The sequence below is a fragment of the Lolium rigidum genome, chromosome 4 (assembly GCF_022539505.1).
Source record: "Lolium rigidum isolate FL_2022 chromosome 4, APGP_CSIRO_Lrig_0.1, whole genome shotgun sequence".
Classification (NCBI taxonomy): domain Eukaryota; kingdom Viridiplantae; phylum Streptophyta; class Magnoliopsida; order Poales; family Poaceae; genus Lolium; species Lolium rigidum.
Genome location: NC_061511.1, coordinates 254,799,074 through 254,823,146, shown reverse-complemented (window position 1 = coordinate 254,823,146; position 24,073 = coordinate 254,799,074). Strand labels below are relative to the sequence as shown.

The window sequence follows — 24,073 nt, the reverse complement described above, 5'->3', positions numbered from 1 at the left end:
CCTTGGATAGGGCATCTTCTCAATAGCTTCAACTTTAGCTCTATCAACTTCGATACCTCTCTCGGAAATTTTATGTCCCAATACAATTCCTTCATTAACCATAAAGTGGCATTTCTCCCAATTAAGAACAAGGTTAGTTTCTTCACATCTCTCGCAAAACTTTATCAAGGTTTCGCAAGCAACTATCAAAAGAATTCCCGTAGACGTAAAAATCATCCATGAATACTTCCACAATACTCTCACAAAAACCATGAAAGATAGCAGACATGCATCTTTGAAAAGTAGCAGGAGCATTACATAAACCAAAAGGCATACGCCTATAAGCATAAGTTCCATAGGGACAAGTAAAAGTGGTTTTCTCTTGATCTTTAGCTTTAACAAGCAATTTGTGAAAACCCAGAATAACCATCGAGAAAGCAAAAATGAGTATTTTTAGATAACCTTTCTAGCATTTGATCAATAAATGGTAAAGGATAATGATCTTTCTTAGTAACTTTATTAACTTTTCGATAATCAATGCACATTCTATACCCTACAACTACTCTTTGAGGTATGAGCTCATCATTATCATTAGGCACAACATTCATTCCTCCTTTCTTAGGAACGCAATGCACAGGACTAACCCATCTACTATCAAGCAATAGGATATATAATACCAGCTTCAAGAAGTCGTAATACCTCATTTCTTACCACATCCTTCATCTTGGGAATTAGACGACGCTGAGGTTCAACAACAAGCTTTGCATCATCTTCCATATTAATGGCGTGTTGGCAAATAGAGGGAGAAATCCCCTTCAAGTCATCAAGAGTATAGCCAATAGCACCTCGGTGTTTCTTCAATATTTGCAATAATCTTTCTTCTTCAAACTCGTAAGCTTAGAACTAATAATAACAGGATATATTTTCTTATCATCAATATGAGCATATTTAAGATTATCGTGCAAAGGCTTTAAATCAAAAACAGGATCTTCCTTTGGTGGCGGTGTTGTACCCAAGTCTTCCACCGGTAAATCATGCTTGAGAATAGGTTGGCGAAGAAAAATCTCCTCAAGCTCATCTCTTTCTTTCCTAAAAACTTCACTCTCGCTATCCTCTAAATGTTGCCGCAAAGGATTATTAGGAACAAGAACAATAGATGCACACTGCTCCATTTTAAAATCATTACTAGGCAAATCAGCTTTATAAGGAGTTTTAGTAAATTTAGAGAAGTTAAACTCATAAGATTCACCAAGCAAATTTGGTCAAAATTTTCTCTTTCTTGCAATCTATAATAGCTCCACAAGTATTTAGAAAAGGTCTACCAAAAATGATAGGACAATAATCGCTAGCAAGTAGAACCAAGTACCAAAAAGTCGACAGGATATTTAATCTTACCACATAGAACCTCCACATCTCGAACAATACCAATTGGAGAAATAGTTTCTCTATTAGCCACCTGAATAACCACATCAATATCTTCAAGTTCACAAGAATCAATTTCGTGCATAATCTCCGTGTAAAGCTCATAAGGTATAGCACTAACACTTGCACCAATATCACATAAACCATAATAGCAATGATCACCAATTTTAACAGATAGCATAGGAACACTAGCTTGTTTGGGTTTATTAGGATGTGAAACAATATTAGAAGCATCTTCACAGGAAAATAATATGACCATCCTCTACATTTTCAGATCACAAGATCTTTAACAATTGCAACAAAGAGTTCAACTTTTATTTGTTCTTCAGTGTTCTCTAGGTTTCTTTTCACTTTTATGAACCGCACTATTTATAACAGAGTACTCTTTCATTTTAGCAGGAAAAGGAGTTTTTTCAATATAAGCTTCAGGAATAACACGATCGGCAGCTTCAATTACAACACACTTATTAATAGATGAATCAATTTTATCTTTATACGGTTCATGATACTTATCAAAATTCTTCTTAGGCAATTCATAATGAGAGGCAAAAGCTTTATAAAGGTTTGCAGCAACTTGAGAATCAAGACCATATGTAGCACTAATATTACGAAATGTATCGTATCCATAAAAGCTTCAATGCATTTATAATCATAAATTCTACCCGATTCTCTATCTTTGTCGTTCTCCCAACCTTCAGCATTTTCTTGGATCCGATCAAGAAGGTCCCTTTTAAACTCTTCTTTATTGCGTGTAAATGATCCGTAACAAGAAGTATCCAACAAGGTCTTGTCTTGAAAAGAAAGTCTTGCATAGAAATTATCAATAATAATATTACCAGGAAGCTCATGAATGGGCATTTGAGCATTAAAGACTTCAATCTCCCCAAGCTTGGGCAATACTCTCTCCATCATGAGGCCAGAAATTATATATGCGGTTCCGATCTTTGTGAATTTCACTTGGAGGATAAAATTTGGAATAAAATAAAGGCACAATGTCCTCCCAATCAAGAGAATCACCATTCTTCAACAATTTATACCAATGCGCCGCTTTACCGTACAACGATATAGAGAATAGCTTCTTCCTAACTTCATTCATAGCAATACCTGCACATTTGAATAACCCGCATAATTCATGCAAAAACAATAAATGATCACCAGGATGGACAGCTCCATCCCCTTCATAGCGGTTATCCATAACATGTTCAATAATTTTCGTAGGTATTTTATATGGTATTACTTCCTCACCTGGCGCCTCATCCACTACCGTTGCAGTAGTAGTAGATTTCCCAAATAGAAATTGAAGAGAAGATCTCTCCATAATGACTTATAGCAAGACAGTGCGAAATAAAATCAGCACAAACAAGAAAGGTTTTCCTTACCAATTCCACTTACCAATAGCGCTTCACTCCCCGGCAACGGCGCCGTAAAATAGTCTTGATGACCCACAAGTATAGGGGTGTATCGTAGTATCTTCGATAAGTAAGAATGTCGATCCCAACGAGGAGCGATAAGGTGTTGACAAGCAGCTTTGATGAAGGATTCACTCGTAATGCTCACGTACAAGTATTCGGGGGTTTTGATGCAACGGATGAATAAAGTACGAGTAAGTAAAATGCGAGAGAAATAATTGCAGCGAGTGGCTCAATCCTTTTTAGCACAAAGGACAAGCCGGTTTGTTTACTTATAATGACCAAACGTTCTCGAGGACACACGGGATTTTAGTCTAGTGCTTTCGCTACATACGACTCGATTAATCTTCATTGTTTTGATAAGTGTTGTGTGGGTGAACCTGTGCTAATGTACCGCCCTTCCTAGGACTAATACATACTTGTGATTATACCCCTTGCAAGCATCCGCAACTACAAGAAAGTAATTAAGATAAATCTAACCACGACCTTAAACTCGAGATCCTCGCGATCCCTCCCGCATCGATATACCAACGGGGTTTAGGTTTTCGTCACTCCGGCAACCCCGCAATTAGCAAACGAGTACAAGATGCATTCCCCTAGGCCCATAAATGGTGAAGTGTCGTGTAGTCGACGTTCACACGACACCACTAGAAGAATAACACCACAACTTAAATATCATAACATTGAATATTACTCAACCATAGTTCACTACTAACAATTAGACTTCACCCATGTCCTCAAGAACTAAACGAACTACTCACGAGACATCATATGGAACATGATCAGAGGTGATATGATGATGAATAACAATCTGAACATAGACCTTGGTTCAATGGTTTCACTCAATAGCATAAACAACAAGTAGAAATCAGATACCGGGAGAGTTTCCCCTATCAAACACTTAAGATCAAACCCAAATTGCTACAGCGGTGACGATGTCCAGCGGTGGAGATGGCGGTGATGATGGTGAAGATGATGATGATGGTGATGGAGATGATGTCCAGCTCGATGGCGGTGACGATGGCGTCGATTTCCCCTCCGGGAGGGAATTTCCCCGGCGGATTCCTGCCCGCCGGAGAGCTCTTTTCTCTCTGGTGTTCTCCGCCCCGCAAAGGCGGCTGTAACCCTTCGTGAGGATTCCTCTCTGGCTTAGGTCTTCGGGACGAAGGGTTTCGCCAAGAAAAGGAGGCGAAAGAGGCCGAGGGGGCCCCACACCACATGGTGGCGCGGCCAGGCCATGGGCCGCGCCACCCTATGGTGTGGGCCCACCCTGGGTCCAACTGGCTCCCCTTCCGGCTTCCTCCGTCATCCGGAAAAATAGGATTTTCTCGTAAAACTGCCTTCCACAGCTTGATCTTCCGAAATATCGCATCCCGACGGTGCTTTTTCCAGACAGAATCCCGGCTCCGGTGCTCGATCTCCAAATAATCATGAAACATGCAAAATAGATGAAATAACATAAGTACTGTGTCCCAATATGAAATATATCAATGAATAACGGCAAATTATGATATAAAATAGTGATGCAAATTGGACGTATCAAGACCACATACCATGGTACGAGTAAAGAGTACTTGTCAGGAGACGAGGTTGAACAAGGTATAGAGATACCGATGATCAAACCTCGGACAAGTAAAATATCGCGTGACAAAGGGAATCGGTATCGTATGTGAATGGTTCATTCGATCACTAAGTCATCGTTGAATATGTGGGAGCCATTATGGATCTCCGCATCCCGCTATTGGTTATTGGTCGGAGAGAGGTCTCAACCATGTCTACATAATTCGCGAACCGTAGGGTGACACACTTAAGGTTTGATGTCGTATTAGTAGATATTGAATATGGAATGGAGTTCGAAGTTTTGTTCGGAGTCACGGATGGGATCCAGGACATCACGAGGAGTGCCGGAATGGTCCAGAGAATAAGATTCATATATAGGAAGTCATTTTATAAGTTTGAAAATGATCCGGTGCATTTATGGAAGGTTCTAGAAGGTTCTAGAAAAGTCCGGAAGAAATCACTATGGAAGGCGGAGTCCCGGAGGGACTCACCTAGCATGGCCGGCCAACCCTAGGGGTGGAGTCCCGTGTGGACTCCACCAAAGGGGCCGCCACCCCCTCATGGAAAGGTGGGAGTCCCACCTCAAGTGGGAATCCCACCTTGGGTAGGTTTCATGTCATATGGAAGGTTTTGGTTTGGGGTCTTATTCGAAGACTTGTAGACCAACTCTTGGGGATTCCACCTATAAAAAGAGGGACAAGGGGAGGGGGCCGACCACCCCAAGACCTAAAGCCATAGCCTTGGCCGCACCCCATAGTGGCCGGCCACCCCTCTCCCCAAACCCTAGCCGCCCCTCCTCCTACACCTCTCCCGCAAACGCTTAGCGAAGCTCCGCCGGAGATCTCCATCGACACCGCCACCACGCCGTCGTGCTGCCGGGATTCAAGGAGGATCTACTACTTCCGCTGCCCGCCGGAACGGGGAGAAGGACGTCGTCTTCATCAACACCGAACGTGTGACCGAGTACGGAGGTGCTGCCCGATTGTGGCACCGTCAAGATCTTCTACGCGCTTTTGAAAGCGGCAAGTGATCATCTTCTCGCAACAACGAGATCTAATCTCGTAGGCTTTGGAAATCTTCAAGGGTTAGTCTCGTTCATCCCCTCGTTGCTACCGTCTTCTAGATTGCATCTTGGCTTGGATTGCGTTCTCGCGGTAGGAATTTTTTTGTTTTCTATGCTACGAGTCCCTACACGTGGGATTTACCGACAACGATTGACCTCCATGGAACCACGTGGCTACAAAGCCGTCTAGGGTTCCAATAATCCAAGAGGAACAATCTCCAGTATGAGCACCTAAGAGTAATAAGCATCTCTACTTTCACCAACCGAATCTCCATGGAGAACTCAAACTAATGAACCATATGTAATGGAAAGAGAATAAGAAGTGCTCAAGTCCTTCTCTCCCAAATCCCACCACAAGCAATGCTATGGAGGTTGTGGTGGATCCGACGACGTCGGACACACAATGAGGACGTACCACCTTTATCTAAATGCAAGGTATCAATTCTAGCAATAACAGCCAATGCTGCAAAGATATACAATAGTAAGGGTACAATGGGACTAGATAAATGGTTAAAACCAATGCCTAGATATGTTAAAGTCAATGTTGATGCATCTTTTCATGAAGAATCATGCTCCGGCTCGGCAGGAGCAATCATCCGGGATTATGAGGGAAAATTTATTGCAGCCACAGGGATTATCATCCCACATGTATCCTCGGTGGCTATGGCTGAAGCAATGGCAATGAGAGCGGGACTCGAACTTGCTAACAGATTGGGGTTCAATAGAGTCATAGCGGAGTCTGATTCACTTGAAACTGTTGAAGCATGTAATGGGAGCGACAGATGGTGGAGTGACTCTTCGGCCATCCTTGCTGACTGTGTGGATTTTGCATCTTCCACAGGGAATGTCACCTATCAGTTCTGTCCAAGAGAAGCCAACAAGGTTGCTGATGATATAGCTAGGTTTTTCTTTCAGAATAAGATCACTTGTACTTGGGACGATGATCCCCCTAGCTTTCTTTTAAACTCGCTTGTAAACGATGTAACTGTTCTGTGATCGTAGGAGCAAGTTTCAGACGCACTCTTTTCCTTACCAGGGTACCTAAGGGGAACTGGAAGATTTTTAATGAGGCGGCTTGCTGTTAGCTTAATATACTGATCGTTTACTTCAACAAAAAAAGCAATGCTATGGAGGGATGTGAGAGGAAGAATAAAGGTGTGAATTCACAAAAGACCCCAAGATCAATATAAAATAGGTTCCCCTCACTAAGAGAATACATTGATTGATGGAAATGTAGATCTAGATACCCTCTCTCTCTTTTCCTTCAAAAAGTTGCAAAAATCATATGTGGAGTATATATAGAGTTGGGGCTAGATCTTTAATGTCAACAACGAAGGATAGAGAGAGTGGGAAGAAGCTTCCTCAACTTTGGGAAGAAGAAGGTTTTATATAGGTAAAAAACTAGTCATTGTAGGAAACCTACCCCGGAGTTATCTCCCTAGGGAGGCTGGAGTCTCCGGCCTTGATCGGCCAGGTTAGAGCATGCCCAGTGTCTCCGGACCAAAGTCTCTGGACATACTCGGGACTAGCAACATAACGATACACGACTTGGCACATTGCTGAGTTGTAAGGCTAGAGTCTTTGTTCCCATATGCCGGAGTCTTCGGTGTTTTCCAAGAATCAATAAGGGACAATTTACCAAGAATATAGAGGTGTGGAACCTCGCTTCAAAGAACCGCTAAAAACTCCAACATAAAAGATGTGAAGTTTTTCATACGAAATCTATTTTTGATGTACTAGAGCTTGTCATAAAAATAACCACAAGCTCTAAATACTTAGATGTATAAGAATTAAATATCAATCAAGAAAGATAATGCAAAATATGCAAAGGTTAAACTATACTATCAAGTTACTCGCTAGACCTTACAAGCAGATCAAAATCGCCTGCCCAACTTTCGTGTTTTTGCGCTAGGGGGCATGGCTCGGACTGTCCATTTCGTTCTGCTCGTGGCCGACGTCCTGTCTGGGCGCGTTGCCTCCGCCGTCGCTACGGCGAGCCGGCAAAACAGTATGCAGCTCCATGCCTTGGCCCAATTCCCCATCCCGAAGGCTGTGGCGGGCGACGCACCACGACGCCGCCGGAGCAATGGGGGCCATCCGCTGTTCCCCCTCCGCCACACTCGGCGAACCTCAGCCGCCCGTGCGCATCGGCGCGGCCTCCCCCGGGGTGCTCCGTTGCTGTCCAAATAATATCGCACGGCCTCATCGCGACAGCGACGCCACACCGCCGGCGAGATTCGATGGCTTGGCGCCTTGCGGCGGTGCGGTGGGCCTCGGCAGGGGACAAGCCGCACGAGGGGCGGTCGACTGGAGCTCGTACTGCGATGCAACAGTCGTTCTTCAGCCGGGGTTATCTTGTTCCGGTCTAGATGCAGGCACCGGGCAGGCCCTACCCGTTGTTCCCTTGTGCGGAATTAGAAATCTTGCGTGCCACGTGTTAACGGTGGTGTTGGATTTGTGTGCCCGGCATGCCACGCAGAGCTTTGGAGTATGTACGTGGTATTGTGTTTTGTGCTACTGTAGAAAAAATATTTCAAGACTAGAGGACAAGCTCGGATTGGCTCTTGGAGTATGTATCAAAGCTATGCATTCGGCGATGCATCGCATGTGTCGTTTGTAAGTTTGTAACCCGTCTATCTCAATGAACAAAAATATCTGGAGCCACCAACTATCTTGACCATTCGTTTCATCGAAATTTCTAATGTAAACTGTACTCAATAGCACTTCAGCTCCATATGTTTTAGATCCATGAATGCCTGCATGTTTTCTTTGCCGAATTAACCCACGACTTCTTTCTCGTTTGAGCATCTAACACACAATTTATCTTCCATGATTACACTTTATCTTTTATCTTTGTATGCAATATACCCCCTCCATTGTCAAATAATATATATTCTAGTTGTAAAATTTGTTGTGAAATTGTCTATATTCTAGTTTTTAGTCAACAACAACACTAAAAACGATCTGATTTTGCTCTTTTTATTGGACGTTGTTATTTTCACTGTAGTTTGGATTGGTTGTTCACATATCTAAGTAGTACTAATAAATGCAACACTAGTTTATCTCATTTTTTCTAGAATGTAGATTAAAACGGAACGAAGGGAGTACATTGATCTAATATCTTGCACTAGGTTTTTTTTTTTTTTGAAATTGAGGCATACCCGGCCTCCACACATATCCTTATTCATTAACAAGTTCAACAATCAATTATTACATCTTAAGGATCAAATAAGTACCAACCATATAAAAATGTAAGCATACTATATTACTATTCAATCTACTGGTATGCTGCCAACCAGTCCAGTTGTAGATATGTGTGACCCCAGTAGACAGTTGCATCCAATATCCGTAGGTTCCCGTTGATGCCCCGGGAGAAGAAAGTACCACCGCTGGATCCCCCAAAAAGCAGCCATACATATAACCTACAAAAAGTTCGAACCTCCAATGTTGTTAAAAATGGTATTGTTTCTATACATTCAAATAGACCAACATAAAGTTGAAGTTCTTATGTGTATTCTAGCTTAAATTTTCTTGTATATTCCATTTAACCAATTCTGAAACATATTTGTGACATTGGTTGGTAGAGGGATATTAAATATAAAGTAAACAATGCGAAAAATCAGGTGGGCAAACGTACGTGAGGAATATAAATTTTCTATGGTCTCTTCTGAATCACAGTAACAAAAATGTTACACCCAATCCAGTTTCTTTTAGCAAGGTTATCTTCAACAAGCAGCTCGTAGTGAGCTTCCAAATAAATCTATTTGGGTCTTCCGAAAGTTGAACCATCATTAATTGTTGACATCAACGAAGCCATGTCTCCCATTTATTAAACATTAAATCCCTTCTAAAACATATGTTTAGTGGAGCTTGAGACAAAACTTCTTTGTTGCATGATATTATATAATGATGGATATTGATGAATGAGTACATTTTCTATCCAAACATCCTCCTAGAATCTGGAGAAAGTTGAACCATCATTAATTGGTTTCTCCTATCCAAACATCCTCCTAGAATCTGGTACATTTTCTATTTTGGACTTGGAAGTATCCTCTATTAAAGAAAATATCCTCAATACACATTAAACCCTTCCAAAATGGGAAGTATGTAAATTTTACCTTAACTTGGTCAACGTTTCTTTTTGGAGTTATTTATTATGTAACAACTCTAGTCAAATACCATCCTCTGTAAGTAGTTTGAACAACCATTTAGTGAGCAAACACTTATTCTTTAGTCCTAGTACCCCTATATCATGACCACCTTGATCCTTAGGATGAAAAATAATAACCCACTTAATGATCCTATATTTTTCTTAATTTCATCAAATTGCCAGAAAACAAAGAGTGGTAGAAATCTAACCATTTTCATACCCCCTTAGGTATCTCCAGAAAACACAAGATAAAGATAGGCAGACTATTGAGAACAAAATTAAGTAGAACCAACCTATCTGCATATGAGAGTAATTTTCCTTCCCAGCAGCCAAGATTTCTTTTAAAGTGAGATTCAACTGGATTCCATTCCACATTCTCTAACATCCTATGACGAATTGGAACCCCAAGGTACCTAAAAGGTAAGGAATCCGACTCGCATCCAAAAATCTGCATGTATACAAGTTCCTCCTTCTCAGTCTTTGTGAAGCTAGACAATTGCTGGAAGATACAGAAAACTAATTTCATGTTTACAATTTTCTGAAAGTCATGTTCCATGATTTTTTTTGGACCATCTTTTTATTGTAAGATAGACAATTAGACACCCCTCCCTCCACTAGATGAGGGATAAGTCCTCCTACCCGACCGTCATCCTTTGCTCTTGTAATAAGAATAGCAACATATCCGCAATTATATTTAAAAACATAGGATATAATGGATCCACTGCCTAATTTCTTTTTTTTTAAATAGTGTCCAATGTCATTATTGACCCTAATTAGAAAACTACCGCCTTGAACAAAACTAGCAATCCAATAAGACCATTTAGGGTCAAAACCCTTCATCCGCGTTACTTGGTGCAAGAAAGCCCTCTTAACTTTATCGTATGACTTCTCCGAGTCTAGTTTAAACATGTCCATTCATCTTCTTCCTTTTAAGTTCATGGATGGTTTTGTGTAAGACCACCACTCCCTCTAGAATGTGTTTTCCAGGCATAAACGTTGTTTGAGATGGTCTAATAATTTCTTTAGCAATGTCCCTAATACAGTTGGTTGCTACCTTTGCATAAAAATGAGACGGTTGGTTTGAGACGGTCTAATATTTTTTGTAGCAATGTCTAGCTTATTTTGACGGTATGCCAAAGGCATACCAAATTTTTATAAAATTATAACCAAACATTTACAAGAGATCGAACCCAAAATGTGAATGAAAATGTTCACTTGCAATGCCCCACACTAGGTACTTATTCACATTTGTACTTAACATAATTATTTTACTTTGACCTAAATAAAGTGCATGCAAATGAAAAAATAACACAATTTTAGTATTAACATTAATTTTATGGTACCACTAATATTTACACTTCGGGAGAAACAACAAATATTTTTGTACTTTTAGTGCACACAACATAATGCATAGAAACAATCAAACCAACAAAGTTTGTATGCATTATATTTTTCAACATTTTATTATCCATAATAATATAGTCTATTGAAATTTATTTTTTTGGCAATAAAAACACATTAATGCATTTTTGTGATCAAAGTATGCATGAAAAATGACAAAAAACGAGAAAATATAAAATCACATTCTACGGGGGACTAACCCGTGGAATATTGTTGAACTGGTTTGCACCATCTTGGAACACTACGGATCCTTGGGTAGGCTAGAGACCCCCTTGATAAGTTGAAACAATTTGTTGAGCCCAATACACGTGAACTACCTATAACCTATGGAATAATTGGTCATGTGCAAGAAAAGAAATGTATTGACACACCTTCGTCTTTTGGCTCATGAAATATTCCATAACTAATCGGTAGTATATGTACTCTACACCGTCCGATCCATAATAAATATTGTAGTTTTGGTTCAAAATTAAAGTAAAACCACAATACTTAAGAGGGAGTACTATTTTGCTATCTCCATGCTCGCTTAAACTAAAACATGTTGACTTATACCTCTTCAAGATTTTTCGATTCTTCCATTGATGTTCGATAAACTAATGTGTTGGTTCCTTTAAATAAAAACTATGAACAAATTTTTGCCAAAGGCATGATCTTCTCGAATTTGTGAGGGCTTCCCATTATAGAATATAATGCTTTATAGTTTACTTCTATCAACCAGTTTTACGTTTGGCTACTAGCAGCAGAACAATGGCAACCATTAATAGAGCTATGATTCATAGATATATCATGGTAGTTTCTAGCGGATTGTCATTTCTAGTTGTCGGAGAACTAGAAATCTAAGTTGACGAAAATGTACTGCACCAAACTTTCAGCCATGATCAAAAAGTTTGTTCTAGTTTGGATACTAGCCATGGAATGTCAAAGCTACCTGAGCTCCATGGAACCCCTAAATATGAATACTTGATTTTCATAGTTTCAAAAAAATGAAAAAAAGATACATGGATATAATCAATTACTCAACAATGTACACTACAAGTGTGATTTTTAATTGTAAAATACCCTGTATTTGAGGCTTATTAATAAAACATAAAGTGCAAAATTTTAGAAGATTCAAAAGTTGCACTGTTCATCCCCCCCCCCCCCCATTTATTTGTATCTTCCGAGGATAGAATTATAAGGTACTACCTCTCATCCATAATAAGTGTCGGGGCTTTAGTAGAAAGTTAGTACAACTTTCTACTGAATCCCCGGCGGACGGGGGAGTATTTTGTTGTGAAAATTAACACACGGGTAGAATACATCATTGGCTACATTACTTTTTAAAAAAAGTTAGAATCTTTAAATTATTATTTTTAGAAGTTTTCAAAAACAAGCTCAATGGAGCTCACATGCCAAAATGACGCAGTATGCCAATGCTCCACAACTATAATTTCTTGATCATGCAAAGCAACTTCTAAAATTTGAAATTACTCAACTTCTGTGGATAAATTACCCAATAATTTTTTTGTCTTGTACCCTCATCTCAAGGATCTCATACAATATTAAACTTGTATCTTGTACTACCTCCATCATAAATGTTAAGGCTTATATTATGTTAAGAAAGTCAAACTATGTCAAGTTTGACTTAGTTTTTACCAAAAATACTAACATGCAAAAAAAATCAATATCATTAGATAGATAATGAAATATATTTTCATAGGTATCTATAAAATATCATATTTATTGATAGATTCTTCTAAAAGTTCTGTTAAACTTTACTCGGTTTAACTTTTCAAAAAATATAATCCTTGTTCTTTCGGATGGAGGAATCTTATTTTATTTTATGGAAGACGTCTTCAATGTAATTAATTGTCGAAGTGTCTTCTTTGGTAAAGGCCAAAGTGTTAGTTTGAGGATGAAAAAATTGATGTCACTATCTAAATCTATCTGTTTACTATCAGAAAGAATACGTACGTATATTGTGTAACTTCTAGGCTATTCTAGAGATATTTCAGTGCAATTCATGGTCAAAGTGCCAATATGGATTGCGTATGTCACTGTCTAGAACTACCTACGTTGAGGATCAGATAGAACACGTACTGTGATTTTCTATGCTAATCCGGAGATATTTGGGTAGAATCCTACGTGTGCCAACGTTCACTGAAACGTGCTTCACGACACCTTTTCATCTTAAGAGCGACAGGTTTTATAACGACCGCACTGGTCGATCGTGCTAGTGGTAAATTATCCCTTTTTCTCTCCTTTGTGGCCAGGAAGATCAACTTGTTATCATCAGACACATCCACTCGAGCATACTCTACCTGGGACTGGGAGCCACACCCCACAAACCTTTCGCAGAAAATGTGCAACATGATTACATGAACAGGTGTAAGAGGAGATGCATGCACCCAAACCCATCTCCATGGCTATATAACGTGTCGACCACCCAGCAATGTCCAACGCAATCTTGTCTGACGCCATCGCCGAGAGCGCAACGGCAACTAATCCAGATCGAATGGCTCCGCCGATCTCCGCCGACGTAGTGGTGGAGGCTGCGCCCATGGCCGTGCTAAACCAAATGGTTTGCGCGACCATGCCGCCGGCGCCGATCATCACCGTCGTTTCGAAGCAGACGGTCCACCCGGAGGGCGCGTCGGCGCCGGTCGGAGACCTCAAGCTGTCCGTGTCCGACATGCCCATGCTGTCGTGCCACTACATTCAGAAGGGGCTGTTCTTCCCGCCCACCGGCACGCCGATGGCCCGCCTCGTGTCCTCGCTGGCGTCGTCCCTCTCCCGCGCGCTCGGCGTCTTCCCGGCGCTCGCGGGCCGGCTTGCCACACTCCCCGACGGCCGCATCGTCATCCGGTGCGGCGACGACCCGGCCGTCGAGTTCTACCATGCGGTGGCGCCCTCCCTGTCTCTCCACGACTTCCTCCTGCCCGACGCCGACGTGCCGACCAGGCTGACGAAAGACCTGTTCCCCATGGACCGCACCGTGAGCTACGAAGGCCACCGCCGCCCGCTCACGTCGTTCCAGGTCACCGTGCTCGGCGACGGCGCGGTCTTCGTCGGCTTCGTCGCCAACCATGCCGTCGTGGACGGCACCTCGTTCTGGCACTTCTTCAACACGTGGGCCGGGCTGTGCCGCGGGGAACCTGTCCAGCCACCGGACTTCGCCCGCAACTTCTTCGGCGGCTCGACGGCCGTGCTCCGCTTCTCCGGACGCGACGGCCCCGCGGTGACGTTCGACGCCGCGGCGCCCCTCCGCGAGCGAGTCATCCACTTCAGCGCCGCGGCGATCCGCGACCTCAAGGCAGCGGCCAACCGCTGCAGGAAAACCAGCGAGGATGATGAGGTTAACGGCAAGCTCGTGCATGACCTGGTGAAGGTCCAGGGCGGCCGCGGAGAGATCTCCTCCTTCCAGTCGATGTGCGCGCACATGTGGAGGGCCGTGACGCGGGCGCGGCTGCAGCTGGCCGCGGACGCGACGACGACGTTCCGCATGGCGGTGAACTGCCGGCACCGTCTGCGCCCGAAGATCTCCGCGGTCTACTTCGGCAACGCCATCCAGAGCGTGGCGACGACGGCGACGGTGGCGGAGCTGGCCGCCCACGACCTCCGGTGGGCGGCGTCGAGGCTGCACGCGACCGTGGTGGCGCACGAGGACGGCGCCATCCGGCAGGCCGCGGCGGACTGGGAGGCGGCGCCGCGGTGCTTCCCGCTGGGCAACCCCGACGGCGCGGCGCTCACCATGGGCAGCTCGCCGCGGTTCCCGATGTACGACGGCAACGACTTCGGGTGGGGCAGGGCCGTGGCTGTGAGGAGCGGGCGCGCCAACAAATTCGATGGGAAGATGTCGGCGTTCCCGGGCCAGGCTGGGGACGGCAGCGTCGACGTCGAGGTGTGCCTCGCGCCGGACACCATGGCCCGCCTCCTCGGCGACGATGAGTTCCTGCAGTACGTGTCCCCTGCACCTGCACCTTGATGCAACGCATCTGGCCGCCCTGCCCTGCTGTGTTGTACTAGTACGGCACCAGCGCATAAGATGTGGCATGGCTGGCTATCTGTGATCGCCCACCGGACATGTCACGTGTAACACATGTTGCTGCGCGCTAGATACTGGATTTGTATCATTGCAAGATATCAAGAAATATCAAGTATTGGTCGGCTAGTACGTGGGAGTGACCAGGTAAGGTACTAGATAGGTGCACGGTGAGTGATGCTAGTGCCTTGAACAATGGAATCAAGTCGTACCAAGGAGACGGCAAAATGCCCCAGAAAAGGGTCACCGTACTCTCCAGAGCTTCGCCCCGGGTCGTCTCGTACGAGGTGGCTCCGAGCAACAACCCAAACGCTCTTCCTAGCCGCTGATCTTCCTCTTCTCGGCCGCTGCTGCTGTCGGGGTCGGCGGTGGCGGTCGCGCCCGGCTGCCAAAGGCAGGGGCGGTGTTGGCGCACCCATGTACTACCCTTCGCGCGGAGGCGGGGTCTTTTAGGGGCAACGACGATGGACGGCGGGTCTGGTGGTGGTGGCCTTCGGCTACATCACCTAGATCATGGCGGGAGATGCGGTGGTGTGGCGGAACTCGGCAGGGCGAAAGGGCGGCAGCGGGACCGGGCGGCGGTGGCAAGGTACATGTCGCAAGGCAGCGACAATGAGGCTCGGTTAGGCTATCCTGGCGGGCAGCAGCCGGCCGTCTCCGCATCGTGGGCGTGTGTAGCCGCTATCTCGACGGCTGGCGGCCTCCACCCGCCGGGTTGGAGGAGGAAGATGGACTGTGGTTCCCAGTCATGGCGGCGATGTGGGGACCGTCCGTTCCATCTTTCATGGTGGTGGTCGTAGGGTTCTTCTTTCGCGAAGATGAAGACGTTCCGGATGCCAATCTTTCTTCATATAGCCAGGGTGATGAGTTCCGGAAGGCTCCGATGGCGAAAATGGAACAGTGCATCTTTTGCCTGGAGTTCACAGGTTCGGGTGGTATTCGGTCGCGCGCACCCATTTCCGGCCATTTGGTTCCGGAGGGAGCGGCATGAAGCTCTGTTCTGTGTTGACATCAAGAGTCTTTTAGTCCATGGTGAAGTCAGAAGCAGAGAATATCATAAAGGCGGGGTTGGGGGATTAGCTAAAGAAGGTCCAAGTCTTGGCGATGTTCAGGAACTTTCTTGGTGTTCCAGGATTCACAGCAGTGGTATGAAAGTGGGGCGGCAACATAGGTGAAGTTCAGAGCCCTACCTTTCAGGGTGATAACCCAAGGTCTGGCCTTAACTGGTTGTGCCTGGCAATGACCTTGTTGGAGGCATTGTTTTGAGAGTGGGGACTATCTTCAGGGTGAAAACCTAAGATCTTTGATCGGCGACGACGGCGCTGGTGCACTGTTCCCTTCTTAGAGGCGTCGCTTTTGGAGATTCTATATTTCGCATTAAGGAGCGAGGTGGAACTATTGAATTGAACACAGAATTAAAATTAAATTAAATTACTCTTTTACTCTGTAATTCCACCAGGAAGCCCATAAAAAGAATGGAAACAGTGGCCCACCAGCGCAGCTACCTGGCCCAGGTCGACGCGAAGAAGCGTTTCACGTTGACGTCGTGTTACCTCCCGAACGAAACGTTTTTCAGCTGTGCGGTGGCAGTGACGGTAATTTCTACTGAAAGTTTGGGGCAAGTTTAAAACGGACGAAAAAAGGGGAGAAACCTTACTTCCTTTATTAGTAGGTACTAGCAAAAGTGCCCGTGCGTTGCACCGGGAGAAATAAATACTCAGATGTTACCCAGTTGGTTACATGTTTTTCTAATCCTGACCAATCGATTTGAGTGCTTCCAGAGCTGCATCATCTCGCCGTAGTGCTTCTTCTTGTCATTGCAACGAGAGAGATAACCCGACAAATTAAATTCTTTGTTGGTATAATGCATACTAAAAATACTCAAATAGTAGATATTTTATGTGTTCCAAATAACACAAACATTTTGTAGCCAACTCACACCTGGTCAAAAAGAAACTAAGAGGTGAGAAAAATCCATCAAGCAACCTTGTCTATTGTATATCTAGCATTCAAGCCCTTCTTGTATTTAGGTCCCAAAATCATACTCCATTCAAAGGTCTTAACCAGACAAACCAGACACAATGCACACCGTAGTATTTAATTAGTATAGATATATACATCTATTATACTTCCATAATTTATGTAGAAGAAACCAACGACATATTTATGAAAAGAAAACCATCAAGTTAATCCTTTAGGACTAATCTAGTAACCAAGACCAGCCGTGGTGCAACAATCAGGCCACAACAAATTCGCAGGGTCGGACAATCATCCACAACAAACTGAATTCAGGCCCTCTAAGATACGTCGCATGTTATATTCAGCTTGGCCACAAGAAAATACAGGTATCCAAGGCTCAACGCAGATTCTAACAAAAACTGATATGTGATATTTGTTCTATACTTACAGAATTCAGTCACGGGTGCAGGCGTACATCAGCAAGGCAGCACGGCCGGTGCATGCGCCCTGGAGGTTCCTGGCACTGATTCATCCCAGACTCAAACAGGTGACAGGAGACCGTCCTTGACAGGTCCGCCGTCGTCCGCACGCGCAGTGCACTCACAAGTCACATCAGACCGGCCGGCAGACAACGGGAGGAAGTGAGGAACGGTAGTCGAGCACCAGGAGGGCGACAGAGGGCCGGCGCTGGCCCTGGACGCGGTGCCACGCGCACTTGACGGGACCGACAGTAGCAGCCCGGCGCGCGCGCGGTGGAGATCCATGGCAGGTGAAGATTGCTGCGTGTGGCAGCGGGTCGTCATGGATTTTGCAGTCGGTGCTAATCCCATGGTAGTGATAAAGATTCCGATGAAGTCCGATAATTTGCAGAGCGCTTCCTGTGAAGGTTCACCCTGCACGTGATCGTGTAGATCCCTTGTTCCACGAGTGAGTTTCCAATACTCAGCAACACCACGTCGGGGAAGACCTCCAAGGGGACAGCCCGGATCGACGAGCGGATCCATCTCCCCCATGCCGGCGTAGAGGCGACTTGAATAGGATGGTGTCGATGGGCCCTCTTCGACGGATTTGGTAAGGAGCAGGGGAACCTTGCACCTCCCTGCGTACCGATACGTGGTCCGCGGCGGCAATCGGGCAGATCGAGCACGGCGTGCGGCTGAGCGGAGAGGTAGTCGTGAAAGGATCTCGGCGGCTAGGAACGTCTCTGTCATCCCGGCGGTGCCTATGTCTCTGCTATGTCGCGGCGCATCATCCATGTCGTCGAGCATCTCAGACGTTACGTCCACGTCTAGTTGGCTTCGCGAGATTGTAAGCTTTGTTCTGTCGACGGAGTTGAGTAGGAATACTATTTATAGGCTTCAGCTTGCGGAACAACTCCGTGTTGGTGCAGAAGTCGAGAGGAGAACGGACGATGCACGATCGTATGTTTCCATCCGTGCGGATGCATCCGGAAGTTGAGAGGAGAACTGGTGATGCACGATCGTCCGTTTCCATACATGCAGATATTCGGGAAGGAGAGTTGAGAGCCGTGCACAAGCGGAACGGAGTTTTCCTCTTGTACTCGTGTCCACCAGCGCGGCATCATCTGCTCCGGCCGACATACGGGGCAAATGTTTCGGCCCGAAGTTATGATCCACGTTTAGGTAGGAGAAAACGCAAGAAGCTGGCCACCACATACACTCTTCTTTGCAAGCAAAGGGGATCAGGGAGTGCTGCTTGTGCCAGGAGCTGCGATTGAGCTTCAGGTCACGGACGAAGCGGCTGATTTCTTCCGCTCGTGGACGAAGCGTTGTCTCGAGAGGTTGTGCGGGCCTTGCACGTGTGCGGCGGGCGGCGTTGACCCGCACAACCACCATGATGCCGCCGACTCAGACCGTCCCGAGACGAACCAAGACCACCGGCGGGTGCGCCCCGACCTCCTTGCTCTTCATGCCGGAGGAATCGAGCTCGGGGGCCTCGAATCACCATCAATTTCGCCGTTCCCTTCTCCGACCTTGAGCGAGCAAATTCGTTGATTCCGGCTGCTGCGTTGCTTCCCCGACCCTCCCAATCACATCCACAACTTCTAGGTGACTTGGCTCATCTTCGAGACCCCTTCTCCCCTTCCTTTTTCGTTGTTACTTGTGCTGCCCACGGTGACCTCCTTTTACCTCCGCAGATGGCCGCGGCGAGCGACGCTGCTGCCGGGATGTGGCCGCGAACGCCCGCGCCCCTTGCAGACGCTCGATTCTCGACGACACTGCAGATGTTCGAAGACGTCGCCCGCGCCGGGATGTGGCCGCGGCGCCCCTGCAGATGCTCTGGCGCCGGGATGTGGCCGCGGCCTCCCGCCGTGCCCCCGCGGACGCTCGACGACGTCGCCCGCGCCGGGATGTGGCCGCGGCGCCTGCCCGCGCGCTGTCGAGTTGAAACGGACGCGGTGGAGAACGGTGGAGGATGAAAAGAAAAGAAGCAAACGAACCGGTACCACGGTGGCATTTGCTGTAATATGGAATTTGGTGGGAGGGTAAAATCGGAAAATAAAAAGTTGGACGAAAATTTTGGTAGAAACCTTACCTCCTTTATTATTACTAGTAGAGATGCCCGTGCGTTGCAACGGGTACTTAAATTTAATTTCTCAATGCATACATATAATTCATAACAAAATAAATCAGGGATATCATAATTTACTATACTCCAAAACTTTTACTATCCATGTTTAGAAACATGATATTGAGGTAGTTACACACTTGTATCAGAAACATGACAGTGGCAATTGCTTTCAGGACAAAATATGTAGCCACAAAACTAATCTAAGGTGATCAAATCTTAAGAGGAGTGTACAACAATTTGAAGCAAACAAATGATGAAGTCAACCGTACATAACCCTATTCCTGCACGATCTCAAAAAATGGTAAATAACCCCTAATGAAATAGGAGTGATGTTTTGGCACATGGGAGCGTATGCTCCCTTTATTTTGAAATACATGTTAGACACATTTTAAAATATCAAAAAAATTGAAACAAAAATTTCGTATGTACATCTTCATGTGCTACGCGCTCACAAAGTCGTTTCATAAAAATCAACATATCATATGGCGTGTGTAAAAAAGACAAAATTCGGTGCTGAAAAAAAGAGTTGTCACAAGATAAAATTTCTCTTTTCGCTTATACTACAAAAAATATCATTTTTTTCGTGAAACTTGACGAATACACATATATTATGGAGATGTACATGTAAATTTTTTTGTCAAAAATTTTGAACACTCGGAAATATGTTTTTATGGTAGAGGGATCATACGCAGCGGGAGCCGAATTGAGTTTCTGCTACACCAGTACATACTTAGATACAGGCTTTGCATAATTGATTGATTGACAAACAAAACGATAAACGACTGAAAGCGAGATGAAGTATCTTACAGTTTCTTTGTCCATGGAAATTGCAAAAAACTCTGCACCCATATCAACCTCTTGCAATCCAACTACAACTAACCAAACATCAGATGATAGAGTACCCAACCATAATCTAAGCGCCTCAGCGGTTGCTTTTCCCTGTGCCACATTCCAACTTCCGACCATTATGTTTATCTTTTCTTTTCTAGTGTATGACAATTCTGTGTTAGCCAATTCAGTTTGCAAAATATCATCAAGGGGTCCAGGGGAAGTCAGCGGCCATCCTTATGACTGGACATCTATGTCATGTCCATCCTGCAAGAAGGTTACCTTCAACATCCATGACCTGAAGATCCATGACCTGAATAGTATCACTGGCATAGCCCACCCACACCCTATCTCCTCGCAAACAAATTGGCATTTCATTGAACAGTAATATCACTTTTTGAATGAATTTAAAAACTCAACAAGGTTCTACACAACATGTTTTATCAACACATACCATTTAAATCTTAATGATAGCACCAAAATGCTGGTGGTTTCCGCTCCATTGTTCTATTTGTGCAATTGAATTTGAAACTCTCAAGAGATAAATAAGCAAAAGAAAATTTGGAAAATTATGTTTTATACTCCTAAATATGAAACTAAGTCATGTCTTAGTTTCATAACACGAGAGTATATCACCAATAAGAAAATACAGAAACACGACAGATAGAAGATTGTAGAAATGAAATACTACGGGGAGTGCTTACATATGTAACCGATTGTGATATGTATGAGTTGCAAATTTGCACTATTTTGGCCTATGACAGCTCCACATCAAACTCGAACCCCAACTCTCGCAAGTAGTGGATAAATATCACACACTTCTACAATAAAACATGTGTAACTAAGGCAGAAACGCCAATGAAATGGAACGATCAAAGAACTCAAAACCTTGGAATGTCTTGCTCCAACAAACCACTTGTTTATTGTTACCTAGCAATACCGAGCAAGGGAAGAAATATTATTCACCTTTGTCCTCCTCATCTTCATAATCTTCCAAGCTGGTAGCACTGGTAACACCATAATTTATTTTGTTGTCAATTTTTACCATCCATGCATCACCATTAGCCCCTTTTCAGAGATAGAACCTCCACATCATCATCGGCCGAAGCTTCACCTTAATAAGCATATCTGGACATAGGAATGATTTGTTAATGTCAGTGGTTCCTAGTCAACAATTTCATATAACCTATCAATCAAACCCAGATTATGCCTCTTGTGGGTGATAAACACATAGATTATGCCACGTACAAGGTTACAAACCCATTGAAAAGGCACATATTTACCTTTGTGATCTTTACGATGGTGCATGCAGACAACATGTGCAATAGCATCCCATAAGGCTGTTATGACCCAGGCACTCTGCCATCTCTCGCTACAGGATCTGTCGCATTGAAATAGTCCTACAAGGAAGCCATGATAAGACAACAAGCTCGAACACTCAAGACTCTAAAAGACCTCTAATAGTATTAGTAGAAAGTGCATTTAAATTACCTGGAGAAAAGTAAAACTGTAAAAGACCTCTAATAGTATTGAGGTTACCTATCGACCATCGAGATGTACTACTCAGCTACAGCTGAGCAGCTTCCAATCTGTACGCTCCTGCTTGGCCTCAATGAACTCTTTCCCTTCAGCAGAACACACGCCCTATACTGGCATATAAGATTTTTCATTCTAAATAAAATTCAGCTTCTCTAAACATTTTAGAAGAGAAGACTTCTAAACATTTTGAACAATCTATAGGTACAACAAAATTTACGCAAAAATAAAATGATTGAGAACAACATCTGCTTTTCTGTATGGTGCAGCAAAACCTGGAGTGGACTTTTCTCGTCTCTCAATTCTCTCTATTCCCAATTTCTCTCTCTCTCTCTCCCACATTGTACAATCAAACTAAACACACGAATCAAAAAATCAACCATCCCAACTATGCATGTACTCCCCCCGCAAAAAAATAATATCCATCCACTCTTTCCAGAAGTTCATTAGCTAGGTAGAAGATGAGCAAACCTGATACTGGAGCTGCAGCATGGCTATACTGTATCACAGTCATTCGCCGCCAACATCTCACAATTATCCACATACACAATTCAGGAATTCGACATATACCAGCTGACAAAGAAAATGCTCGCGAGCAGTAATTGTGTCCTAGACTCTGCATGACATTCAGTTGAGCAGACCTGTCCACCGGCTAACTGAACACTCACTTGCCATGAAACCAAAATTCATGCAAATATAACACTCAATTTTAACTAATCATATGACGAAGTACAGAAAACCCAGTCAACCAGTAATGAATTGACCGCCTTGAGCTTTTACAAAGGTGCAAAACTCAGAATATAATATGACAGTCATGTTAGTTTTGTCAAGCAGCTTCGTTTGTTACAACTATCTGCAAAATGTATGTCAATCTAAGCAGCTACCCACGCAAACTAATCTTCATTCTTGATAGCATGTTACTCGAACAGCATGCATTGCATCTGTTAAATTCGCATGGTTGAAAATGTTGCCTGAAGGAAAGAGAATTGACCATTCTTTTGAATCCTTTCCCATCTGAACACTATTCTTTTGTTCACGGTCAGAATAAGAAGGAATTAGACCTTAGAGCAAGAATGGGCATGACGCCGCGTGCTAGCTTGGTCCGCCGCATGCCATCTCCGACCTGCTCCTCGGCCCAACAAAGTTGTCGCGTGTCTGACCTCACCGTTCAGAGAGAGAATTGGAGAGTGAAGAGAGAGGATGCACCACAGAATATAGGTGAGGAACGGACTCACCTTCCCGATGCGTGGGTATAATGCATCGCGGCTATCTTCCTTGAAATATGACTTCTCTAAAACAAGCTACACAAAAATATGACAACGAACTAACACTTAATAGAGATAAGGGAAAGAGTGCATCAAATAAGGAACACTCTCTATAAAGCCAGGCCTATGGACTTATGTTTAAAAAAGAAAAAAATAAGGAACACTATCGTATGCCAAAAAATATGTAGGCAAAAAAAGTAGAACATATGATCTGTTTACTAACCTATGTATATAGAAAGAATGCACCTATTACCTGGTTAATAAATTGGAGCTAGATACCCAATCTGTGACGGAAGCTGCGCTCCACCCGCGACTGCAATGTACATGTGACACCTGAACCTGCAAGATGTGTGGGAATCATGACAGAATTGAAATGTCTCGTACCACTGCGACAAATTGCAGAAAGCTCTCCGGAAAATGCATTTTTGGTACATCCAACAACTTCTTCATACGGTTATTTGGTTCCATTGCACTCAAATGGATACTTACATTTACCAATACTGATGCAATATTGCAGATCAAAATAAGCATAACACCAATGAGAAATAAAAAGCTCAGATACAACCTCTAGCTGATCAAGCGTGAAGGGTGTCGAGGTGTTGCATGTTCTCTTAAATAATGAGGATCACCATCTTGATTAGACAATTACACATAGTTGGAAGGTAATCTACCAAATTACAAGGCCCCTCATTTTAAAACAGTTAGAGAACACATCGACTAAGCTAACCTGAAATCCATAACCATAGATGGATACACTGTATTATTAGACCTTAAATAACACGAAATGTCTGCAGATTAGGTCATCAACCATATATATCAGCATGATGAGATTCGTTTTTAAATATGAAAAAGATAACCTATGGGTCATATAAAACACTCTTCTGTTAG

The 24,073-nt window shown here is 44.0% G+C and overlaps 1 protein-coding gene and 1 long non-coding RNA gene across 2 annotated transcripts; one reads left to right on the top strand and one right to left on the bottom strand.

Moving 5' to 3' along the window:
• The first annotated feature begins 13,203 nt into the window (after positions 1-13,203).
• Positions 13,204-15,134, top strand: LOC124707542 (uncharacterized acetyltransferase At3g50280-like). The gene has a single exon (XM_047239204.1). The coding sequence runs from the start codon at positions 13,416-13,418 to the stop codon at positions 14,946-14,948; it is 1,533 nt and encodes a 510-aa protein (XP_047095160.1). The 5' UTR covers positions 13,204-13,415; the 3' UTR covers positions 14,949-15,134.
• A 6,592-nt stretch (positions 15,135-21,726) lies between these two features.
• Positions 21,727-22,504, bottom strand: LOC124707173. Its single transcript, XR_007004761.1, has 3 exons — positions 22,392-22,504; positions 21,924-22,028; positions 21,727-21,784 (listed from the first exon to the last, which is right to left on the bottom strand). It is a non-coding gene; the product is annotated as an uncharacterized LOC124707173 (long non-coding RNA).
• Between the last annotated feature and the right edge of the window lie 1,569 nt (positions 22,505-24,073).